The following is a 21,136-nucleotide window of genomic DNA, read 5'->3' on the forward strand; positions in this document are numbered from 1 at the left end:
TTGGTTCTTTGAAAGATCAACAAAATTTGGGAGAAGATAAATAATGTCTGCAAAGTCTAAGGTTGGAAATCATTGTTTGATCCATTCTAAAGGAGCTCATCAGCTCTTTCAACATGAAGGACAATGATCCAGGGAATCTTCCCCTTACCCCAGTGGATTCACACTAGAGGGTATTTGTGACTTTAGCATTATATTGGGTGAACTTCATATTTAGGCAGATTACATGGCATCATCAAATGCACTTCTGAAGGATTTTTATTTTGAGAAGTCCCTCAACTCTCATAATAAATGATTGCCCACACCTGCACCTTTCTTTGAATTATGGAAAGGCAATCAAGAACATCAATGAGTAATATTTGACCTGAGTCTTGAAGTTTGGGTAAAATAGAAGTGTGCATTGGGGAGATCATCCCAGACCATGGAGTGGCTACCTCACTGTAGGAGAGACTTTAAACAAGCACTTACTTTGTATGTAGGTGGAGATCAGTCAAGCTGAGAGGTGCCTTAGCCCTGGCGGGGCAACTGCTGAACGGTCTGGAGATTTCAAACCATGTCCAGTTGCACATACATAGCTGTGAATACACATTGGGCATGGCTGTTGACTCAGGACAGGGGCCTGGGACAGGTCTGCTTCCTCAAAGCTTTTCAGCAAATTCTATTACCCATTGTGCAATCTGCTTCTCTTAATTTCACAGAAGTACGTTTTCATCTTCAATTATTAAACCTGTTTAAAGTCCTGGTAATCTTCCATTTGTTTGAAGAAACGAAAGTATCAGCACATCATGTAAATTAAACCTACTGTTTCCTGTTTGGGGCTGGGGCTCGAAGACAATCTACGTTGCTATGAGAATGGATTTAGCATTTGAGAGACAAACATGTAGGACAACATATGCATTGCTATATTTCTTTTCTGGTTGACAGACACTAACCTTTATTCTAATGCATTAGGTTTATTCATAATGCTGATTCCATAAACCAAGCTATAAACAATTCTGCCTTGATGATCATGGGATCACAATTCCTTTTAAAGTAAAGGATCTCCTACTAAGGCATCCAGGGATTAGGAATTCTAAGAAGCATATTCTGATTCTGAGTAACAAAGAAGCTTTAGCTTTGAAAGAATATTGGAAAATCCGCTCCTAAAATGTATAACACTTTATGCTAACAGTGCATCTGGCTCCTAGTCAGCCTTCAAAGAATATACATTGAGTGAATGGTTGAATCAATGAATATGCCTTCATGGACTTCCATCAACATTCTGCCTCTCCCCAAGGGTAAGGAAGCAAAATGACAGCTTTCTCAACTAAAATTGGCTTTATAGTTTATCAGAAACTTAATGTGAATCTCTTTACTTTGACTTTAGACCTAGGTTGCTCTAGGTTATACCTGCCTTCTAGTGTGGAGAAAAAAATATCTAACCATCTCTTTCTCTACTTAAAATGTTAGGTATTTCACTTAATCCAGGCCCATGGAAATCCAAGCAGGTCTAATTTCTGTGATCCAGTCCATAGCAATCCTACAAAATTTAATGCAAAAGAATGTAGCATTTCTGGTATGGGTATCAGAACTGAGAATAATTTTAAAGCAAAAGTAATCAAAGCAAAACAAACAAACAAGCAAAAAATCAAGCTGATGTATAAGAGAATGTGAACTGACGAACACATTACCTTAGAAAAAAGCACGATTGAAAACTGCCTCTGGGGAGCCTCCCTGCTCCCCTCCTTTTTCTTTACTTCTCTAGCTGCAAGAGAATTTGCTGGAAAACGGATTGAAATCTATGACACTTAGATACTTTTCACAAAAGCAAAAGCAAAAGCAAAAGCAAAAGCAAAAGCAAAGAAGCATTGGTCAACATAAAATGAAAACAGGTGTGACCCTTCCCCGACCTTCCCCCTCACCTGGGTTAACTGCTTTCTCTTCTCTTCCCTTTCTTCCTGCTCTTTGCTCCTGGTCTCCTTTCAAAGTCCTCGTTGTCTCTGTTGCTGACTTCTCCTTTGTCACTTTAGAGTTATTTTCTCCTCCCTCCGTTTGACTTGGAAATAAAAAAGCACATGCAAAGCCTTTGCAAAGTGTGCTTGGTGTTCTTGTTGGAAAACATTTATGTGATTTGTGGCTGCATCTGATCTAGGTCGCCTCCAGATTCAAAGAAGAGTTACAGCCCTCCCTCTGAGAAACCTGTAGCCAACCCAGGACATGGCAGTTAAAAGTATTCCTGGATGAGAGTTTCTGCCTGAAAAATCTGCTTCTCTGTTTTTTGCCACTTAATATTAAGTAATTCTGATGGATGCTCTGAACCTATTTCTCTGACTCTTGCCTAGATTCTGAGGCTATTTTCTCAGCTATCTGCATACTCTTTGGGCTGCATATCTGGACTCTGGGTCTCTTTTTGTATACTGACTTTCAAGCACCGACTGCCCTTTTGGTCTTGGCTATAATGCTACGTCTAACCTTTAAAACCAGGGTTTCCCCCTCCTTTGTTTCCAAAATTGCAAATGGAATAGAGAAGAGTATGATACAATGGGAAAAAGCATTTGGACTCCAGTCAAAAGGCCTAGAGTTTGAATACTATCTTTCTGGTTACCAATTTTGGACCCTGGAGAAGTCTCTTACTTTGACTCCTGGATTCCTCATCTCCAAAGTGGTACCAAAAATAAATGCTGGATTCCTTACTTAGGAGGGACCACCTAGTTTCTGATTCCATGCCAGAAAAACTTCCTTCCTCTCACCCTAAACATTGCTCCTCTGAATGGCCATATTCCAAGATGATGGTTATGCCACATTTATGCCTGTTCGGGGGTCACTGCTGGTTGGCAGATGACATACGTGTGTGTTTCTCTCTCTGCTGCTTTTCTTCTGTTCCTGTTGTCTCTATGCTCCAGTACCAGGAGCCCTGTAGCCTGGCCGTACATGCTTTCCTCTTTCTCCTCTACCTGCTGTATAGTATTCTTCTCCTTAGGCTTGGTAAGCATTCGGTGGTTGGTGAGCAGATGAAGCCATCTTTGATCTGGACCTAAGTTATGAGTTGCAACTTGGTTTTAAGATAGAATCCTGTATTGGGCTACTGGGCACTGTACCAGCGAAATAATAGTGTGGTATTTTGCTTCCGATTGTTTTTGTTTCTTGGGTGTCTTGCTTCCTCTAGGACCTCAACCTTCTCCCATAAGGACTGAGAGAAAAACTATATACAAGAAGTAAAAAGAATGAGTTTCTAACCTAAGACTATACCAGAGAGTCAAACCTCACTCAATCTTTAACACCTCCCAACAAGTTTCTGTGAAGATTTAAAGAGGCAATACACACAAAAGCCCCTAGTACAGTCCATAACAGAGGCTTATTTTTTTTTTAAATAAATTTATTTACTTTTTCTTTTTTTCTTTTTGGCTGCGTTGGGTCTTCGTTGCTGCACGCGGGCTTTCTCTAGTTGCATCTTGTGGTGCGTGGGTTTCTCATTGCAGTGGCTTCTCTTGTTGCGGAGCACGGGCTCTAGGCTCATGGACTTCAGTAGTTGTGGCTCGCGGGCTCTAGAGCGCAGGCTCAGTAGTTGTGGCGCACGGGCTTAGTTGCTCCCCGGCATGTCGTATCATCCTGGGCCAGGGCTCGAACCCATGTCCCCTGCATTGGCAGGCGGATTCTTAACCACTGCGCCACCAGGGAAGCCCCACAGATGCTTAATGACTGCTGGTATCTCTGTCTAAAACCTAACCTTGAATCCTAGAGTCTTGCTACTAAAGGGCAGTCCGTGTACGAGCAGCATCAGCATTGCCTGAGAGCTTATAAGAAAATAAGAACCTTGGGTTGTACCCCGAACTATTAATCTGCATTTTAGCAAGATTCCCAGGTAATCACTGGGCACGTTACCGTCTGAGAAGCGTTGCTGTAGAGCATACATGTCCTTCATGCTGGCCTGCGTGCTCCAGCCTCCCGTTTCTCTCCCACAGCCATGCTGCCTGTAGCTTGGATGGCCTCCCAGATGGAGGGGCACATTGTTACCAATGGCGTGCTTTCCAGTTAACTCATACTTCTGCCGAGAAAGTCTGAAGAGAAGCTTGTAGTGGTGAAGTTACCTTTTCCTAAAGGAAGTGTGAACTAGCATATGTTGAAGAAACCCATAGAAAGGAAGCACAGGCAGGTACAGAAGCAGAGCTCGTCTGAGGGTGGTTTGAGACAAATCCCCGCGTGCAGAGAGCGCTTGCCTTCTTAATGAGCTCGCAAGTGATGGGTGCCTCTCCAGAGGATCCTTTGCTTCCAAGAGGGGAAAAAGTATAATTGAGCTTATAGATCGTTCTTTCTACCCCACAGAAATGTGTGTGTGAGCTCTGAAGGACAGAAGCTCTATTAAAGTTCCCAGTGAGTTAGGTTAGATCAGAGTGAGTGGGGTTCTAGATTTTTGACTTGCACCTTCTTATTAATATTCATTAGATTTGGATATTATCAAATCAATGGTGGTTTACTTTAAAATTCCTGAATCTTTTACCCGTACTTTCATGTTGTTTAACTATTATCTTAAGATTTGTTGTCTTTTTCTATTGTCGTCCTTTTCAGATTTTTCCTTTTCTTTGTACTAAGTTGTCATAATGGGTTATCCGAAGAAACTTTTTCTAAACAAAACCTTTTTTTTAAAGCAAACGTAAGCAAAGCAAAACAAACAAGCAAAAAAATTAAGCTGATACACAAGAGAATGTGAACTGACAAACACATTACCTTAGAAAAAAGCACGATTGACAGCAAACATTAAACATATATATGATGGCTACTGAATAAAATGCAAATCTCATGTAAAACAGAAGTTTGGAAACAGATCAGTGATAGCCAGAGGGTAGAGAAGGGGGCTGATTATGAAGAGGTGTGAGAGAATTTGCGAGGGAGGTGATGGAACTGTGATTCTACATCTTGACTATGATGGTGGTTACTGGAACATATGCATTTGTCCAAACTAACTGTACACTTCAAAAGGGTAAATTTTAAAGTATGTAAATCATAACAAAATAAGAAAGGGGGGGAAGTTCCAATCTGAAAACAAATTAAAAAAATTATACTGCGTTGCACAGGACGTGGGTGTGTGTGGGTGTATATGTTCTTACCTTTGAGAGGCAGCTGTATTGGTTAAGAATATGGCTCTTTGAGCCAGAGGACCTGAGTTCACCCTGGAAGTTATAAAATTCTTTGTTGCCTCAGTTTCCTAATCTGTCAATTGAGGTAACAGCAGCATCTACCTCATGGGGGCTACTGTTAGGAATAAACAACAACAAAGACAATGACAAAACAGAGTAATGGGCACTAAAAATTTAAGGCTTTGCAATGGGAGAAAGTCTCTGATGTTTTCTTTTTCCTCACCTCATGCTCGGTGAGGTCATCCTTGTCTCTGCTGAAAAATAGTCTTCATCACAAAATGCCCACACGTAAGTCTGCCCAGCCTGCCGTATCAGGCAGCCACTGCTGAGGAAGTGCTCTGGAATAAACCTCAGAGAGAGAATAAATCACCTCTCATGCCATGCTCCCTCCAGGTGAGGACTGAGGTCATTGCAAGAGGCATAACAAATAGTTGACATAGTGTACCAAACTAAGATTCTATAAGGAAAACTAAATGGAAAATTCTTCTTGAGTGCTAGGCACCTCTGGCTGAAGAGACAGTGGAGCCTGTGTTATTATAGATGTAGTTGAATCAGTAATAGTTGTTCATTCATTTATTTTTCATTTCACAAAAATGCCTCTTTTAACCAAAAGAGGGCAATTACTCAGGGCAATTTTTCATGCTCACATGGATTATATTCTGGGACACCTTGCTTTTCTAAACAGCCCCATTTCTGGTTTTTTTTCCTCTCAGAAATGTATTCAATTCTCTTCCAGCAGCATGAATTCATCTGGAAAGCTATAACAATCAATTAAGTAAACGAGAAAACAGAATGCTTGTAATTATGATAATCGAGCTATATATGAAACCCACCCTCTTAGGTCTACTCCCCACACATCTTTAAGTGATATATTAATTAAGCTTTGGGTAATTGTTACAATTAGAATCAAGCTTTTATCATTTTAAAAAATCACTGAGAGAGACAAACGAAATATTTAAAAAATATACGCAGCTGTTTTTAATGCAATTCATTATCACAACTCTATTGTCATCTCCCTGGTTGCATGGAGACAATTCCAGGATGCTTTATTGATGTGACTTTTCATTGACAAGTGGAGGAATTTCATACGTAGCACCTTCTTCAGATGTTTTCCTGTTTCTCTGAATCAGAGGTTGGCAAACTTTTCCTGTAAAGGACCAGATAATAAATATTTTAAGCTTTGCAGGCCAAGAGGCAAAGTTGAAGATATAGGAAAGTACAAATGTTGGCAGTTTCTGTATTGATGGGTTCAAAATATAATAAAATAATAATTAAGTACAATTTTTTTTTTTTTTTGCAATACACATCTACTAATGAGAAAAGCAGAATTCTTCCTGTTGGGATAATATTTTGCTTAGTCAGAATTCAACGTTAGTGTCTCCTATCTTTGAGTCATTGTAAATGTTCATTGTGAATCCATTCTTAGATAGATGTGGTTCACAGAGTGTGGTTTGCCAACCCCTGATCTTGATCAGTGTTCTCAACTTTAAGGGGCAAGAAAATCACCTAAAGGGCTTGTTAAAATAGAATGCTGAGCCACACCCCCAAGTTTCTGGTGGAGCCTAAGAATTTGCATTTCTAACAAATTGCCACTAAACACTGATGTTCCCCGTCTGAGACCATACTTTTAGAACACTGCTCTTGATGTTGGTCCTTTTAAAAAGTCACATTGAATACAAATCTATTTCATGTTTTCATCGTTCTACTCACGTTTCAGCTTACCTGATGGACTTCACCTTTTGAACTCCGAGGTACAGGGTTAGTAGATCCAAAGTTTAATATCCGTTAAAAAGTGAAGACCTATTTAGCTAGATCAGATTGATAATAAAAGGAACTTTTGTCTCTTAAAGAGCTATTAGTCTCTTGCTTGCGAATTGAGGCATCAGCAATCAGCATCTACTTGTCAGCTGTAAAGGATGCCTGAATAGCACTTTTCCAGTCCCATCAAACTTTTAAAAGAGTATGCAGTGTTCCAAAGGATACATGTGGGTGAAACATAAGAATGACACTTTTGCCTTAGTTTTGACATATCCTAGTTCACCATACATTATCAGTATAATGCTTTCTGGATTGGAATTTCTTGGCATGTTCAATCCATAAAATTTAACACAGAGACTTTCATGAGGCCGCCAAAGGGCAAGGGAGATAATAGTTTCCTAAATCCTGGAGTAGCCCATAGTCTACTAAACCAAGTCATCTCTGAGTTGGCTGTTAAGTTGCCCTGGGCTCTTGCAGATGAGCTCCAAATGGTTTGAACTGTCACCTATACTGAGGTTATGGAGAAGGTTAATAATACGACAGGGCATCAGCTAATTTCAGTAATCACATCTCACCAAAGAGATCCTTTCAGAAAAGAGCCAAGTGGAAAATATGTTCTCCTTCTGTTTATTTGTCCCAGTGGTTTTAAAAAATCAGCTTTAGGGAACCATAATCTTCCTCATGACAGATGGGCTTATACATTAGCATCGTGCTTTCAATCAACAGTTTACATTTCATGAGGAAGGAGAAGAAACTGAATGTAAAGACATTTTCAGCGTCTATTTGTCATTTTTCAGTTGTATAACATTGATACAAAAAATAGTATTCTGATTAGCAGCTTGATTGGCAACCCATGTAACCCTAAGTAGTACTACAAACCTGGAGAGTGCACTTTTACAGACAATTACGGTTGGTGAAATAGTATGTACAATTTTGACAAATAAATACATAAATACAATCATTCATATATAACGATATACCTAAATGTCAATTATCATCAACAAGCGTTTCTAGTAAATTACTTCTTTCATTCACAAGTTACTCTGTTGCTTATAAAAACTATCTTCACCTTTACAGAAGAAATGACATAATCAATCCCCCCCCTAAACCCACATATTAGGAAAGGTAGAAAATGAATCCCAGATGCTTTATGTAAATATTCCATTGTCTTTTGATAGAAGAGATTTGATTGAAAAAACTCCTTCTTTAGCTTCTCTGTAAAGAGTTTCTTTTCCCCATATCATATCACGCAAAGGGGTTTTGTTCTTCTGAATTTATTCCAAATTGAAAATGATCTTCATTTTTTTATTCTGGTTATTTAAAAATACAATAATATATATTGAAACTGGCACTTGCTCCAATACAAGAAGACACAAAGCCACGCAAAGTAGTCACCAAAGATAAAAAGCTTTTTTTCCCCCCCAAATAAAACTTTAAATGAAAATTTAAGAGTATAGACACGAAGTATTGATACCTTTTGTTATCCAATGCATAATGAACAAAACAGGTGGAGGGACAGTCAGACAGTTTTTGTAAAAATTGTCTGAATGACTCCTGGTAAAATCCTATCTGAAACACTATTTTATGTCAAAGAAATGATAATAAATTAAAAAAATGGCTTAACAAATCATCATTTGGCCAGTGTCATAAAATTAACAAAATTTTCTACAAAAGTAGAAAATTAGAGCGTTTTCCTCATCACTTGACTTAAACATTTTTGGAACATTCAAAAAACGAAGGGCGAACATGCTTTAGGCTATTGAAACACCAGACAAGTGGCCTTGCCTCACCAAGCTCCATGCAGAAGAAAATGTACATAACAAGCCGATTCTAGCAATACGTACAGCTGGGGAGAAGAAAAAAAAAAGGCCTTTAAAAATATATACATATGGTCTTTGACGAATATTTACATGTTTGTCACATGGGTACTATCTAGCATAAAAAAGTTAGGAAATAGTTCTGTAACACACGATTCTCTGATTTTTGCCCCTTTTAAAGATGAGGGCTCTATTCATAATTTACTCACACGCAGACATATACAACGACTCGCAGATGTACACATATGAAGTTTATACTGTGCAATTCCTTGACACTGAAAGTGGCTCGACTGAGCATAAGGTAAACGCAAGATGTTGGTACGACACTGAGCCTGGATTCGACTACACGATTGACAGGCAAACCAAGTTCAAAGTCATGAGACTTTTCCAGCGATTGGAACACACAGCAGTTGAGAGTTGGGGGTTGGAGGGTGGCTCGCCTTATGATGATGCATCTTTCTCCAGGATGCCTAATGCTATTTTCTACTCTAACTCAGCAGTCCTGCTGACTTGCGATGACGATGTATTAAGGGAAGGAAAGGCCTATCTCCTATTGGGTTCTCTTGGGCTGGAGATAAGAGATCTGGTGTTTTCAAGAAATAAGCCATGACTTCCATTTGTACATTTCACCTACTTGTTTGCTATCAACTCCTAGGGGGGCTTGCAAAGGTCAGGTTAAAAAAAAAAAAAGGTACACTCTTTCAGTTGTGGAGCTTTCTTTGAGTGAAAACAAACAGAAGTTTTCTAATGAATGGTAGAAATGTGCAATGTGTGGGTTTGCTGAGTGTCTATTCTTCTTCTGCCAGAGGTGGACTAGTTCTACCAGGCCTCAAAGTTCTTTACTGAGAATTCAGATCAAATGTTTCCTGAGATCTAAGTTGATGTGATACATTTTGCAAAGCGCGTGCTTCAATGACTGTAATATACCCCCAGCCAGAAGCTCCTCCCCAAAGAAAGGCAGCTGCCTTCCCTTTCAGCAGCCTGGGATATCAAGGCAATTCACTGAAGTAATAACTTATTCATTGAAACCAGAAGAAATGACAGAGAAATTGAAACTTCCCCAAACACCTAACATACTGAAGGAAAAGTCAAAATCTTAGAAGAATCAGGTGCACTCATAGTTCATATCTGATCTGTATTTTGGCAGACATTATGTTAAGATGACGTTACGACTAGTGATGACCACCATTGTGATTATGTAATTATTTTAGCATTTAGCATAATGCATGATACATTGCATTATGTAGCACCTTTTAAACTAAGGATCCCAAAATACTTAGCAAATGTGATTTTCTCTCACAGCACCTGTGAGGTAGGTGTTTTGTCCAGCCGTTTTATAAATGAGCATATTGAAGCACAGTAAAGTGAGGATGCCTGCTTAAGTGACCCACACGATGGCAGCAATAGAACCTGAACCCAAGCTTCCCCAGCCTTCCTTCCCATAAACCTCAATCACAGAGCTTGCAGAACACCCCCCAAACCGCGTTGCTGTTAGAGGTACTTGGATGTTTCAGATGTTAGAGAGATTACATCTATCAACAGCAGGGCTAAATCCTTCAGTAACATGGCTCCCTGTTCAAATAGTTTCTCACGTGCTTTGCAAACGTATGGAAGGGGCATCTGACACCAGTGCCAAGCTTTTGTTAATTGTAATGCACACATAAATTTATATTTTTCTCCATGTGATATATTGTCCTTCTGGCCTCCTACCAACTTATTTCTATACATGTACCTGCCTGAGCCAGAAAGTGTGAAATGTATTTAGTGACATTGTATGGAGGGAAGCAGGTGAGATTACATTTGGCAAAATCTCCTTGGAGGCACCAGGTAATGTTTGTTCTGAAAGAGCAGGAAAAAAATAATTCTCCTGTTTATTTTGTTAAGTAGCATTTTATATACATTCTACCCGCTGACCAGGTTTAATCCTTGGATGAGCAAGCAGAGTTGTCTTCCAAATATACAGAATATTTAATTCTCAAGTTTAAATTGCCATTTATTTAACTGCAGCCTCCCTGCCAGTACTAAGTTCATTTCTTGGTGGAACTGCAAATACTGTACACATTACATGGCAATATATGTAAAAATTCAATGTAACAGCACACACAATATTAATAATCACATCCAGTGTGTCTCCCTGACTGTGCATTATTTCTGAATTGTTTTTGAAAAAGTGTTATTTACTTTATTTACTTTTGCAGAGAGGATATGAAGACATTACCGTGAGTTCTAGTTTCCCAGAACCAGATTTTTATCTCAGATGCACAGTACGTAAATCCTAGCCGTTGTTAGGAAGTTGCTTTTTGAGATAAATGCAATACTTCAGGACCTGAGAATGAAATCTGGCCCTTTTAACTCATGTATTATTTCTATGAGCAGAGCTTAACACGTGTAAATTGGCAATCCAAGAAAGGAACTAGGAGTGGGAAGAAAAACACTTTTTACAAAACCCCTTCACCAGTTCGTTTCCTCTGGTGACACCTGTAAAACACCTACACCCTAGGCCTCATTTCTTAAAAAAAGAAAAGAAACGTATTTACACTGGTAAAAATCCTAACATCTGAGATGTTTCTTGCTTGACATGTCATTCCAGATTCTGTGCATTTCTTCTGGAGAGATCTGATGCACGGTGATAACCCGGCGATACCTACACAAACTGTAGGCCATCTTCCAGTGATTGAAGCCACTGTTCTGGAAAGGATGGATGCCCAGCTTTCGAAGACACAGTCCCACGTATACATCTTCCAGGTGAAGCAGCCTGGTGTGGAGTGAGGTCTTGTAAATGAGTTCAGCCACATCAGCTGAAAAGATATAGCCAGTCCCCGAGCAGAAGGGTGGGTAGTTACTGTCAGGGTACAAATCCCTGGGCATATACCACTTACTGCGGACGTCTCGGATTGGCCCTCCATTGATGACATAGCCAGTAAAATACCTTCTTCTCGGCTTGGTGGAGGGTTTTAGTAGTTTATAAATAAGGTTGTCCATGTTGACAAAAATGTCGCTGTCTGTTTTCATGACATACTTGGCTTTGGAACAAAAAGTGGCCACCCACCTCATCCCCATTAAGGTTTTGAGGGTTAGGTTATGGTAGGAATCAATGAAGTCCTCCACGATAATGTCGTGAAAGATCTGGCTCTCTTGCTCCACCATCTGATTGAGAACGGGATCAGCGTTCTTGCCCAGGAGGAAGAGAGTGGCTATCTTGATCCCTTTAAAGTTGTTCTCATCCCCCCAGGTCTCTCGGATCGCCTGCCGGGCATCGAATTCTTTATGGGTGGTGCTGATGAGGATAACGAGGAAAGGAATGTTTTTCTCACATTTGTTGGGCTCATTTATAAGAAATTCAAAAGAATGGGGGTTTATGGGTCGAGTTCTTATGTTGCCAAAGGTGAAGTTTTTCCTGGCCACTGTTAGATGGCTGAATGGCTTGGAGCCAGTGTAGGAAGAAGTAGGGCGAGTTACACTCAAGTACCAGAGAGCGCTGGCCCAGCACACGACTGTCAAAACGTATAAACAGGAGACCTTTGAAGCCATTGTCTTGAGAGCACGTCTATTCCCAATATTGAAGAGTATGCCTTCTTGGCATTAGTTTCTTTTCATTTGGCAAAGGTAGCATATTACTAGTAAATCTTAAAGTTCGACAGAGAAGCGTGAGTGCGGGACTGTCCATGGGTCTCAGTGGCCGTCTGGCATCTCTGTATTCACTCTACTTTTCTCCAAATCTGATGCAAGAATCCATGCCTCGTAAATCTTCCTCTTAACTCTGCAAAATCAAAGTACAGTTGTCATTCAGATTTATTTAGTCATTTCACATCCTCAAATAAACATAATAAGGGTATAAGGATTACCCATGCTGATTAAAATAAACACAGGCATTCATTTCCATCAGTATTGACAACTCCCTGACACAAGCATTCTACCTTTCTTCCCTTGATAGAAGTTGTTTATGGATATTCATAGCTCCACGGTATTAGCAAATACATTATAAACTATAGATGAACATGAAGGAAACTGAATATTCGTAATTTTAAAAAAGATTCTCCCTCTTCACAAGAGTCCTTCTTTGCAGTTAAATATCAATACTTTCTGATGCTAAAGTCTTCTTTCAACCAGGAAAATCTCACACATGGCCTCATATCTTCCATTTTTCTCAAGTCTAAGTTTTTGTTTGCTTGATTCTGATGAAGTAATCAGTTCTCAACATCTCCTTGTTTTCTCTAGCCCCATTCTTGAAAATGTGTCGATCACCACTGGAAAATCTTTGCTGAAATTGTCTTCCGTGGCTTTGACTTAGAAGTAATTCCCAACTTTTCTCACTGTTTCCTTATTTTGGCTCTCACAAATGTTAGTTCCTCATTCTCAGTTTTCTATGACGCTTCGTATGGAGAATATCCTTACCCCTCATGCATGGAGACCATGGCCCTAGTGTCCTTCAGAGAGTCGGCAGCATTCATTTTGGAGCTGATCAAAATGGTATCGCTTTTTGTGGTTTTCAGCAATTCACCCTTATGTTCCTTTGGTGAAATTATACTGTCCTCTTTTAATTCTTTTTACTTAGTTACACTTGCCTATAAACACGGCAGGAGTATAATAAGGGAGACCATTGAGGTTGGGGGCCACAAATTCAATGGAGATGTGACAGAGCACTTTAACTGGTGTTCAAATTAAAAAGTTGTCCTTCAGAACCCTAATCCTTTTTAGAACTTCAGCTGCTATCATGTCAGTCAAAAATATATGCCAGGTTACAACAATCTTTCATGTAAAAAATTATCTCTTCCTTCTTAGTTACATCAAAATGTGCAAAATGTGTCTTGGAAGACAGAGATAGCAGATAATGGATAACAGTTTCACCAAAGTCTGCTTCAAAGAAGGCAGAATGCACTTAAATGAATAGACTGTGGCAGAAAGAATTTAACTGGGATGACAGATTGAAAATCATGCTTCCAAGCACAATAGTCATAATGAAATGAAAAGACATGATGGGCAACAGCAGAGGTAATACACATCTTCTTGTCTAAGCCAAGCACTGACTGTGAATATATGATCTGTATGAGACCAGCAATAACTCAGTGCAGTTATGGTTCTAACTAAATGAATATTAGAATGGCTTCAAGCAGCATGACTCTAGGCATAGTCAGGCCTTCATCCGACCCATATTAAGTACTCTCTAAATATAGGCTCCAGTATCCTTGGCCTTCTGGAGGGAATTTCTGCTCTAAGGTGCCCTGAAGCTGATAAAAAGGATGTCATGTGCAGCAAGCTTTGAAACTTTAAGCAGTTAAGCCAAAGGAAGTGTGAGAAATCAGCAACAGAGAGTTTAGAAAAGGGTTCCTCACCTTGGGATATACAGACATCGACTCCATTTGAATGCCAAAGGGACGTGAGTGAGTCTCAAGATGGTACTAGAAACCAAACTTTCTCCACCATTGTCCTAGCCTTGGATCTGATTCTTACGAGCCTACCTTTATCATCATATAGCCCTTTTCACCTTTCATACTTTCCTACTAAACTGTGAGCCACCTACCACTGAACTGTGAAGGGGCCTTCCAAAAGCACCACCTGGAAGAGGCTTCTACCAAGTTCTCTTCTGGAGCCACTAATCAGGCTATCAATGGGGGGTTAATGGCGTGCTGCAACGTATTGGAAAAACAGAAATAGAACCCATACGCCTCCTCAAGGAACTCACAGTCTAGGAGGAAAGACGTCATGTGAATGATTAAAACAGTGGGATACACATTTTCACCATAAGGCTAACGGAGTACCTAGGAGAGGTGGGCTGGTGGGCAGGGCATGGGAGAACTGGGGATGGTCCTGCAGGCTGTGCAGAGTGCTGCTCCAAAGGGACCATTCTCCTAAACTGCAACGTGAATCCCACGCTCCAACCGCCCCCAGAGTCTAACAATGAGGTTGCCTTGGGGACATTGCCATGGAAAGTTCATAAAAGTTATCTAAGCTGAATCTTCAAGGACATCTAGGAATTATCGGGATGAGGGTCGGGCATTCCAGGCAGAGGGACCAGCTATATGCAAAGGCATAAAATGAGAGAGCATAGTGTGTGCCAGGGCTGAAGAGTAAAGGAAGAAGACAGGGCGATGGGGTGGTGCCCGTGGAGACAGGCAGGGGGCAGATGGTGAGCGGTGCTCAGAAACTATTCTTAGCCGAGTAGCTGGTTACCCATCTTTGCAATCTAAAGGGCGTAAGGGAGGATTTTACCTTCCCCAAATCCTGTCCACTGATTTTCAATAGCAGTTCATTTTTCCATATTAAGGATATCTATCTCCCATAGCTCTATGCCCCAGAAGAATAAGCAAAAATTTGTTTTATCTGATAACTTTCTGTATGGTTTTCCAGGAGAAGGGACTCCATAAACACAGGCATCTGGGCAATTTAAAAAGAGCTAAAAGAGGGAGAAATATAAGAGGAATAGGTGAGAGCACGAATAAAGTATATAATAAAGTACATGCATTTACAAACCCTTTTCACAGAAGAATGAGCATTCTTCCCTAGACAGCTAACAAACATGATACTTCTTACCACTGTTACTGTAGGTCTCATTTAAAAATGTGTATATTACTCCATGCGTTGTATTCAATGCCATGGATTTTACAGAGCTTCATTCCTCACAGTTTTACAAGGGAGATATTTTCTCCATTTTACAGATGAGAGAATGGAAACTTAGAGATAATAAGTAGCTTGTTCAAGATTACACAGCAGGCGAGTGACCACGTAAGTAGTCATCCCAAGTTTCCTAAGGCCTGTTAGGACAACAGGCAAAATCTTGCATGGGAAAGCCCAGGGTGGAAGGGATTATCTCAGGCTGCTATTCTCCCAGGATCCATAGGTTTATTTTCTTAGATGTGTGTCCATTGCTTGAATTTTTTTCTAGTTTTTGGTTTGCTACCCACCGCACTACACCAATTCTGTAGAGATCCTTGGTCATCAAAAAATGATGATTTGCAAAGAGCACATTAAAGCCTGAAGATGCTGGGGGTGGGAGAGAGCTGCAGAAATTGAAATGGTTCAGAAACACTGCAGTTCCCTTTCTCTGAAGTCCTGCAAAACACACACACACACACACACACACACACACACACACACTCTCACACACTGAAAGAATCACTCCTTCTATTGACTTATTTTTCAGACGAGAACAAAAGTAGGCACAGCGTTACATCTTGGTCACCAATAAAAGAGAGGATTTGAAATGGGAACAGGAACCAGCCAGAATCTGAAGAGCGGCCAAGGATAATGTGGACCCACAGCAAGGGGTGCTCAAAAATGTCCTTTTTGCTCACAACCAAACAAGTTTCTCAGGTGGCCAAACAAGCACAAAAATATACCTCTGGACCAGAAATATTAATATAAGTAAAGACAGGAGAGAGTAGCTTGGTGCATTTAATGCTAATGAGTAATTTCATATATGCTGGATTAAGTAGTTGGTAATGGGCCAGATGTCCTTGTTTTACTCCTTGAGTAACTTGCTGTGTGGCTTTCTGTGCCTCAGTAGCCTTGGGTATAAAATAAGGGCAAAAGTAACATCCGCTTTACTTCCAAATACGTTAAAGGTATTAATTGTTTGAGTTTCTGGGGAAAGAGTGTAATACAGACAGATGGTATTAGGATACAAAGAGCAAGTTCTAATGGGGCGAGGGGATTCTGTCAGTCCATCAGTTCATGATTTGGGATCCAGGCACATACACTGATCAATCCTTCTAGATACATAGGATTGCTGTCAGTTTTTTGGGTTAGTGACTACACTGTACAGATTTTCTTGCTAGAGAACTCTATCTTCTTCCTGGAAAACTCAAAGACAAAGGTGCACCGAAAATCTAAGAAAATTCATCAGCTGAAAAGTTCTGGGGAAGGAGCTGAGCATCACACAGCAGAATCCTCCAGAGGGTTCTTTTAGTTTTACAAGATTGAAAAACAAACCCTGTTTAACAGACACGTTAATGTATCAGTAAAGTAGAAAGCGAAACACAAAACATTTGTTATTCCTTTTAGCAGCCCTACCGCAACTGCAGCCGCTGATGACACATTAACTTGTCATCCATTAAATACAAATCCCTCCACAAAGAAACATCCAACTAGAATATTTAAAAGATTCCACCCCACCCCCTCCACCCAGGGGGCCTTACTGTATTGCAGATTACCTCATTCACAGAACCCCTTCGGTAACCATCCACCTTCACCTTTCGGAAAGTTAATGGGGCAGAATTTTCAATTTGAGAAGCACATGTTTCTCCTAGAAATCGCATCCTGGATAGTCTGTTATTTCGAGTAATTTATTTTTTTAAAAAGCCCCTGAATCTGCTAAAAGTTCTGTTGTATAGCCAGAGGTCAGTCCCAAGAGCAAGTGGGTAGTGTCCCTTGGGTGACCTGTGCATAGTTTGGGTGCGAAGTTCATGTCCTTCTCCATCATAGTTCAAGCAGGCCCAAGTCAACTCTGATTTCCTAAGCCTCGGTTACCACTCAGTTGGCTTGACAATTATTTCAGCTGCCCTACGCCCGCGGGCAAGGCTGCAGGGGCCCCAGCAAACAGCCTGCTTCCAATCTCTGGTGTCTCAAGGAATATAATAGCTTCTTCATTGGTTCATCAGAGATGCACTGAACACCTGTTGATGCCAGGCACTGTTCTACAAGCTGGTAAGATGGATGGGGAGCTTACTTTCTAGGAGAGGGAGGCAGAAATTAAACACATGATAAATGAATGCAAAAATACGTTCACGTAGAGATAAGTGCTGGGACGTAAATAAAGTGAAGCAATGGAATGGAGACTGAACGGGGAGGGGCTACTTTAGGTAAATTGGTCTCTCTGAGGGGGTGACACTGGAGCTGAGAATAGAAGGTCTTGCTAGTTCTGGTTCAGTCCTTGAGTCTTTCACTAAGTTTATGTTTCTTAGCTTGGATCTTTGGAATTAATGCTTACTTAGGAGCATCTTTCTGGTTTTTGACCTCTGCCCCTCCCTCGTTTTTTGGATTTTCTTGGCTCCATGTTTCTCAGCTGTGGCCATTCCACCCACTCCTGCAAATGCCCTCAGCTTCTAGATATGTAGGTTATCTACTGTCTTAGTTTGCTACGGCTGCCATGACAAAGTAGCACAGAGTGGAAGCTTAAATGACATAAATGCATTGCTTCACAGTCCTAAAGGCCGGAAGTCTGAACAGATGTTGGCAGGGTTGGCTCCTTCTGAGGACTCTGAGGGAGAAATCTGTCCCATGCCTCTCCCCTAGCTTCTGAGGGTTTGCTGGCCATCTCTGGTGCTACCGGCTTGTAGATGCATCACCCAGATCTCTGCCTTCATCTTTACTTGGCGTTCTCCCTGTATGTGTCTCTGTGTCCAAATTTTCCCTTTTTATAAGGACACCAGTCAGATTAGATTAGGGCTCACTCCAATGACCTCATTTAAAAACGCTGCTTCCAAATAAGGGCACATTCTGAGGTACTGGGGCTGGGACTTCACAGTGTGTCTTTTTGGAGAGACATAATTCCACCTGTATCAACTACTTTCCTGGGTAGCAACAAAATGAAATACTTTGCTCCAGAAGACTTCACTCCTCCACACATTTTATTTTCTTGATTTAAACAGGTAAATTCTTGGGTTTTGGTAAATTAACTTTGAAAGGATGAACAATTTGTAACTAGCATTCAAAGGAGGATGAAACACAAGTGTGAAACGGGACACAAAGTTTGGTTTGCTTTCACATTAAAAAAAGCTAGTTGAGATTATTTTTTAAGACCAGGTGAAGAATATGGGACAGTTTATTTATTTTATTTAAGCAGTCCTTTGTTCCTGCCACTTCTCTTTCCTTTGGGCCCCCCCTTAAAAAACACTAATTAGTTGAGAAAGCTATGTCAGGGATGTGGCCAATTTTCCAAAAGGTTGGGGCCAACAGTTCTTGAAATACTGACTTGGTTTCTAGAGAATAAGGACAATTCTCCTGGTCAGCTCAAATTACCAACATTTCTATTATTCTATTTCTATTAGAGCCAATTTTGAATATCCAGAGACCACATGGCACTAAAAAAATGGTCTTAACATTAAAATCCACATAGTAACTTTAAAACCATGGTGTAGAAAGATAAACCAGTTGAAAAAAAATAAGCCCATTTTTAACCAGTTAAAAGAGAGGAATGGGCTTCCCTGGTGGCGCAGTGGATGAGAATCTGCCTGCCAATGCAGGGGACACGGGTTCGAGCCCTGGTCTGGGAGGATCCCACATGCCGCGGAGCAACTAGGCCCGTGAGCCACAACTACTGAGCCTGCGCGTCTGGAGCCTGTGCTCCGCAACAAGAGAGGCCGCGATAGTGAGAGGCCCGCGCACCGCGATGAAGAGTGGCCCCCACTTGCCACAACTAAAGAAAGCCCTCGCACAGAAACGAAGACCCAACACAGCCATAAATAAAATAAATAAATAAATTTAAAAAAAAAAAAAGAGAGAGGAACGAAAAGAAGACAGAAATTCAGAGAGAGAGAGAGAAAGGACTAAATACTAGTGCTTATGAAATGCTCTTGAAATGAATGAGAAGCTGGCTGTACAATACATCGTGGTAGTGAGTAGGATAAAAGAGATTCGTTCTGAAAAATGTTTTGGTCTCAGATGGCTTTCCTCAGAGCTGGTCAATCAGTGAAATCAAAGAATCTTCATTCTGTGGGGAAATCCAGGAACTCAGGCCGCAGCAGAACTAATTGATAAACGAGCCCCAAAGGCCCGAGAGTCTACTCAGCTGCACTGATTTAGCGAATGGTTATCTTGATGCCATACTAGCTCCCTTCCTCTCGCTCTTGTAATTATGTTCTAAATAAGCACAGGAGAGGAAGAAATAAAGCACTGGTCCTTGAAGGCAGAATTTCATAAATCATTATATTATACAGCTTGCTAACTTATTATCTCTTCAAATCACAGAGGGCTGGCTTTTCTTTGAAGTAAGCCTCCGTGGCTGTGGAACGCACCATACCCATGAAGTCGAAATCCCTGAATGCTCGTAGAAGTTAAGTGTTCTGACTCCTTTGCCTCAGAAAGACAAAGAGCTAATTTGTTCTTTTAAAAAAATTTAATTATGAAGTCTTTCAAAGAGACCCCGTAATTGAACTTACCCAACAGATCATTTGCAACGAGGAAGTGGCAGAAAGCAAAAGGTAATATTCGTCATGACTTAGCAGTTGAAGTCATTTCCTTCTCAAATCTGGAAGAAATTATTTGAACCTTTCTTTCTTCAGTTCAGTATACCTTGAAATTTATTGAAAAGGCCTTTATAAATCCCTGCATTCAGAAGAATGGGGCCAACTTGAAAGAGGAGTGGTTGGGATGAGGATGCCTTTGTATGGGCTTAGGGCCCCTGCTATTCTGAAAGCTACATTCTATTTCACTGCAGAAAAAGAGCACTTCGAATTAGAAGGGAAAATTATAGCTTTCTTCAAATCAACGTGTTGCCCTAGTTCTAGAATTCAGGGAATTTTTAAACATTGCTACAGTCCTCTCAGGAAAAAATGAAAATGAGGATATCTCATTATTTTAAACAAATGCTTGGCTTCCTTTGCAGCGATGGATATTGTGTCTTGACTGCCTTATATGAGACACGTTTTTAAAGATGGGCAGAGCAATCACTTATTTAATCATAGGAGCTTGGGAACCTGGTAAAGTGGTCGGGCCTTGGATAGGGCTTCTCTACTGGGAAAGGAAATGCCAGGATATTTCACTACAGATCTGGGAGAGCATGGGAGGAAAGACATCCTGCTAATATAAACAGCAGCTGGGAGAATTTAAAAATGATGAGCCATGTGATACCAAAAAGGCTTTTCACTTGGCCCATTATTTTGGGGGGAAACTGATAAAAATGACTATTTTTAGAAACCAGAAAGATGTTAGTGTATTACTGTCTGAAATTTACAAAGTCTAAGGAGAGATGTTTCTTAGACAGCTCACCACAGAGAGATAATATTATTTTAGGTCAAATTTCAAAGAACAATGTAAGTACCATTTAGCAACTGATAACATATGGATGAGAATTTGCCATTTTTATTTTCTTTTTTCCCCCTTTTCTAATTTGAACGCCCCTTTATACAATATCACTTAATTGGAATACATAATAGCCAAAAATAATTTCATGTAGATGCTGTCAATGGAAATTATTCTGTAGGCAGTCAATCTTATGGCACTGGGAGAACTGGATTCAACTTCCTGATTTTAGTCATTGGTTCTGAACTCAGTGCATCTCTCTGCCTTGTTTCCTTATCTATCAAATGAGAATGGTAACATCTGGACATACTTTGCAGGGTGAGCGTAAGGATCAAATTTCAAAAATTATTTGAAAGCAATTTGTAAGCTGAACACTGCGACATGAATTAGAAGTATTATCATTGTTAATATAAACATGATAAAGACAAATCCTGAGAGGATCACCTATAAAATGTTTCCTGAGCAACGATCAGTCAATGCATCTTGAGTATG

General features: G+C 40.4%; 1 protein-coding gene across 6 annotated transcripts in view; it reads right to left on the minus strand.

The window, feature by feature from the left end:
- Positions 1-7,480: 7,480 nt before the first annotated feature.
- B3GALT1 (beta-1,3-galactosyltransferase 1) overlaps positions 7,481-21,136 on the minus strand; it is a 592,659-nt gene continuing 579,003 nt past the window's right edge. For all 6 annotated transcript variants that reach the window (XM_082396862.1, XM_082396861.1, XM_082396860.1 and 3 more), the window contains one exon: positions 7,481-12,446. In XM_082396862.1, the coding sequence (XP_082252988.1) occupies positions 11,237-12,217 (981 nt within the window). In that variant the 5' untranslated portion in view covers positions 12,218-12,446 and the 3' untranslated portion in view covers positions 7,481-11,236. The remainder of the gene's footprint in view (positions 12,447-21,136) is intronic.

This window comes from Balaenoptera borealis (assembly GCF_965194805.1).
Source record: "Balaenoptera borealis genome assembly, chromosome: 6".
NCBI lineage: Eukaryota > Metazoa > Chordata > Mammalia > Artiodactyla > Balaenopteridae > Balaenoptera > Balaenoptera borealis.